The sequence below is a fragment of the Chelonoidis abingdonii genome, chromosome 14 (assembly GCF_003597395.2).
Source record: "Chelonoidis abingdonii isolate Lonesome George chromosome 14, CheloAbing_2.0, whole genome shotgun sequence".
Taxonomy (NCBI): domain Eukaryota; kingdom Metazoa; phylum Chordata; order Testudines; family Testudinidae; genus Chelonoidis; species Chelonoidis abingdonii.
The window spans coordinates 39,701,438-39,706,332 of NC_133782.1; the positions used below are offsets into that span (position 1 = coordinate 39,701,438).

General features: G+C 45.6%; 1 protein-coding gene across 1 annotated transcript; it reads left to right on the forward strand.

The window, feature by feature from the left end:
• The first annotated feature begins 3,036 nt into the window (after window positions 1-3,036).
• On the forward strand, window positions 3,037-3,990 carry LOC116830097 (olfactory receptor 10A7-like). The gene has a single exon (XM_032789354.1). It carries the CDS (start codon window positions 3,037-3,039, stop codon window positions 3,988-3,990), a length of 954 nt encoding a protein of 317 aa, XP_032645245.1.
• Window positions 3,991-4,895: the final 905 nt, after the last annotated feature.

A 4,895-nucleotide genomic window follows, 5' to 3' on the forward strand; every position in this document is an offset into this window, starting at 1 on the left:
ATATTTCAGTCAGGCTGAGAAAAAGATCCTGGCTGTTGGGGAGAATGATGTGCTGTGTGGACTCCTTAACCTCGTCCTCATCATCATCATCAACTTCCCCATCCGCAAAATCCTCAGTCAGCGTCCTCCCTGTGACAGAGCCATATCCTCCTCTACCGGTGGTGTGACAGCAATCCTCTGGAGCTGGATAGCGTCCTCAGCCTTGCATGTCTCCATGTGAATACTCTTGAGGAATTGCTTGTGGACACAGATGTTCCTCAGCTTAGCCACCTCCTCCTGTAGCTCTCTCACTTGCTTCCTGAGAGATTGCACCAGCAGGCACCTTTCACACTGGAAGGTCCCTCCAGCCTGGCTTTCTGAGAGTAGGAAATGCAGGCCATAATCTCTGCAAATCCATACCAGGATCTGCAGAGAGCCATCCATGGTCAGGTTGTCTGTCTGGTGAAGATGCTGGTGGAGGAGACAGGAGCAGTGTTGGCATTGGCGATGCAGCCTTTTCTAACCATAGAGATTATATTAAAACTCCCTTTTACAAACCCCTTCTCAAACTCTCCTGTTTGTGGTCCACTCTTCACTAGTTCCCCTTTGTCACTCAGCCTCTGGCTTTTAAGGCCCTCTCTCCTAGGTCAGTCTTACTCCTTCATTAATGACACAAGGGAGGATGATCACAAGGCTGATCAAGGCAAAATGATACGCACAGCCCTGTTATCTCAAGTGGAGGTTTCCAAAGACTTAAGTCCAACCACACTGGTTCAGATAAAACAATAAAATAAATTTATTAACTACAGAAAGATAGATTTTAAGTGATCACAAGTAATGAGGCATAAAAGTCAAAATTGTTTACAAAGAAAAGAAAAAGATAAAACAAGAATGAATACCTAACTTAGCAAGGTATATGGATTCAAAACAAAGATTTTTCTCATCACTTGCTCTTTACAGACTTTACTGGCTGCCTTCAAACCACAATTCCTCCCTCAGTTTGGTGTTTTTTCAGGCATTGTTGCAGCCATCAGCAAAGAGGAGTGGAGGAGAGCAAAATGATCTTTGTTTTTCTCTCTATTCTTATACTATTCTCCACTCTTTGAGGATTATTTCCAGCTGGGGTTCAGCCAATAGCCAGTCTTTTTACACAGGGACCCCCAGCTGTTTTCCATTGCCAATATAGAAAGTTCTTGCTCATCCCCTCCTTCGTGCCAAAGAACAGCCAGTTAACTCGGTGATAGTCCGCATGACTTTGTTGTCCCCTGGCTTAGGTGTTGCTTTGTCTCTTGATTCTGAGAAACTGGTTTGTGCCTGCTTTTTCAAATGTGGAGCGTGTTGCAGCAATGTTATGCAGCAGAATCTTGTAACTTTACATACAATGTAGACACATATTTCACCAGGACAGTAATGTTCAGCAGATGAAGAGTTTTTCCCAGCTACAGATGTGTGTGCGTGTTGCCCCCTGCTGGAGATCCTGAGTACTGCTCAATGTGTGTGTGTGCATGCACATGTGCCACTCTGTGGGAGGAAAAGCTGCAGACTCATGTCTGATTGCTCTATCCGTGTGTGTGATAGAACAAGCAGAGAGTTACCAATAAGCAAACACCCAGCCAAGACACAGACGTGTTGTCATGCAGCTGATTCCAGAAGGGAAAATAGGGACAAACACAAGAGTTTATAGCTGAATCTGGCCTGATCTGTACCAGTGCTAGCTGCCGACATGCCCACTCTGGCTACTGGGAGCTGTGGGATCTTTCTTCAGCCACTCCAGGTCAGGATGGTGTAGCTATTGGGTTTAATTTTAAAACCAGGGGATATGTTAGAATTTACCTTCAGAGACTTCCTAATTAAACCCATAGAACCTAAGGGATTGTGTCCTAGGAGGCTTAGAATGCAGGTGAAATAGCTCGACTCTACCACATCCAAGGAATATACAGGCACCCTGACTTGCTGCAAAGGTAAGTCTGTTGTTGTTTGAATTTCGTATATATGCAAGTGATCCATTCTGCTCCTGGTTACATCTGTTCCGCTTGGGTAGGATTTTGCTCTTCCCCCGTGGAACTGAGAGAATGCCATTCAACACGAACAGAATTCAGACAAAAAAGGTCTTAGTTATTCCAAGGCAATTGTTGAGTAACAATGTTGAAATCAAATGTCTTCTTCCAGATTTACACAGGTGAACTCTGAATCATGGTGTTCTGTTTGTATTTTATTTTTAAAATAGATAGCTTGATAGATACAGGAATGTGTATGGAGATAGATAGATAGATAGATAGATAGATAGATAGATAGATGAGTGTGCATTTGGATGGATGGATGGATGGAATTTTGATGTGAATTGGCTAAGCTTAATTAAAGTCAGTGTGGCTACACCAACTCATACCAGCTGATGAAAATAAGAAGAGTAACAGAGCTTTTAGCTTTTAGCCTAGAAGAATGCAGGCTGAGAAGGATCTGGTTGCCCTTAATGAATACATCAATGAGGTAAACTCTGGGGAGTGGACAAGCTATTGAAGCTAAAGAACAAAGTTGCCGCAAGAACACATAGGCAGAGAACAGCTTCCCCATCAGAGGAGTAGGGGGCAGACAACCTATCCTGTTAGAAACTGGATCTGGGTCAGTTTATGAATGGAATGATATGACTAGAGGTGGCTTTAGGCATTGTGCCACCCCAAGCATGGCAGGCAGGCTGCCTTCGGCGGCATGCCTGTGGAGAATCCACTGGTCCCAAAGGCTATGGTGGACCTCCTGCAGGCAGGAGGTCCTCCGAAGCTGCGAGACCAGCGGACTCTCCACAGGCAAGCCGCTGAAGGCAGCCTGCCTGCCGCCATCGCGGCGGTTGGCAGAGTGTCCCAGTGGCTTGCCGCCCCAAGCACGTGCTTGGCGTGCTGGTGCCTGGAGCCACCCCTGGATATGGCAGGGCTGCCTGCAGTAACCATGACTGGATTGGATTAGACTACACTGAATGACCCAGGAGGTCCCTTCCATTCCTGTGTCCCTATGAGCTGGCCTATAATGCCCACATGTAAAATATTTTTCCTCTTCCTTCTTCAGATGAGCTATACCAGTGAAACTGTACAGGGGAATCACAGCAGGGTGACCCAGTTCATTTTCCTCGGCTTCTCCCAGGATCCAGTGACGCGAGCAATACTTTGTGTAGGTTTCTCCATTATCTACACCATCTCCCTGATGGGCAACAGCATCATCATCCTCATTACAATGCTGGACTCGGCTCTCCACAGCCCCATGTATTTCTTCCTCTGGAATCTGTCCTTCCTGGAGAGCTGCTACATCTCTGTCACCATCCCCAAGATGCTGGTCAACTTTGTCTCTGAGGAGAGGACCATCTCCTTCACTGGGTGTGCCATCCAGATGCACTTCATCCTTTCTCTTGGGACAGCAGAGTGCTACCTGCTGGCTGCGATGGCCTATGACCGCTACAGGGCCATCTGCTCCCCTCTGCACTACCCCACCATTATGAATCCCAGAGCCTGCGCCAAGATGGCCATTGCCTGCTGGCTCTGTGGAATCCTGATGCCCATGGGCAAAGTGATTTGGATCTTCTCCTTGCCCTACTGTGGGCCCAACGAGATCAACCACTTCTTCTGTGACATCCACCCTGTGCTGAAGCTGGCCTGTGGGGACACCTCCAGGAGTGAGGTCTTCATTGTACTAATCAGCCTAATAATCACTGTCATCCCCTTCCTGATGGTGCTGGTGTCCTATGCCTGCATCCTCTACACCATCCTGAAGACAACTTCATCCGAGGGAAGGCACAAAGCTTTCTCCACCTGCTCCTCCCACCTCACTGTGGTCATCTTGTTCTACGGCTCAGCCTGTGCTATGTACCTGAGGCCCAAGTCCAGCCACATAGCAGACGTGGACAGAGTGGTGGCCCTGTTTTATACTGTCGTCACCCCCATGTTAAACCCCATGATCTACAGCCTAAGGAACCAGGAGGTGAAGGTTGCTCTGGGGAGACTAATGAGGAGGAAAAGGTTTTCATGAAAGATTTAAAATCTTTGGGGCTGTTCATTTCAAATTAAGACTTTTTATCAAAATAAAGTATAATTACCAAACAGTTTCTTGTGCCTGGGTTTTCACATTACAGCATCTTTTCTCTCCTCTCATGTCTATGATTCTGTTATATGAGCACCTGTCTGAAAACTAAAGCCAGGCAGCTGAACAACTTTCTTTCTTTCTTTCTTTCATACAGATGCTTAGGAATAATTTACTGATGCCAATGTTGACACTCTGGGGGATTGTCCTCATGGGGATACTCAAGAAAGTTAATCCAAATTAACTAAAGGTGGAAATTAAAAGTAGTTTAGCTAAATGGCATTAAACACTTCTGTGGACACTTTCATTCAGTATTAAAGTGGTCTTACTTTGCTTTAGCTTAACTCACTTTGGAAGTGGAATGAAACTGACCTAAATTCAGGCCATATTAATTTTGAATGAGAGTGTCCGCACATGGGTTTAATGTAGTTTATCTCAACCTCTTTTAATATACATTTGGGCCTGCTCTACGTGAAAAAGTTCATAGATTCATAGACTCTAGGATTGGAAGGGACCTCGAGAGGTCATCGAGTCCGGTCCCGTGCCCTCATGGCAGGACCAAATACTGTCTAGACCATCCCTGATAGACATTTATCTAACCTACTCTTAAATATCTCCAGAGATGGAGATTCCACAACCTCCCTAGGCAATTTATTCCAGTGTTTAACTACTCTCACCTAGCTTTATTGGTTGGTTTTGGTGGTCTGGGTAAAATGGAATGTTGGCTTGGAGGTGGAGGGTTCTTATGGGCACTTAGTTAAGAATAGAGCTGAGTGTAATTTTCTGGCTAACTAGTTTATTCACTGAAAAATGCTGTTTTGGGTCAACCTAAACTATTTGTGAATTTGGGCTGA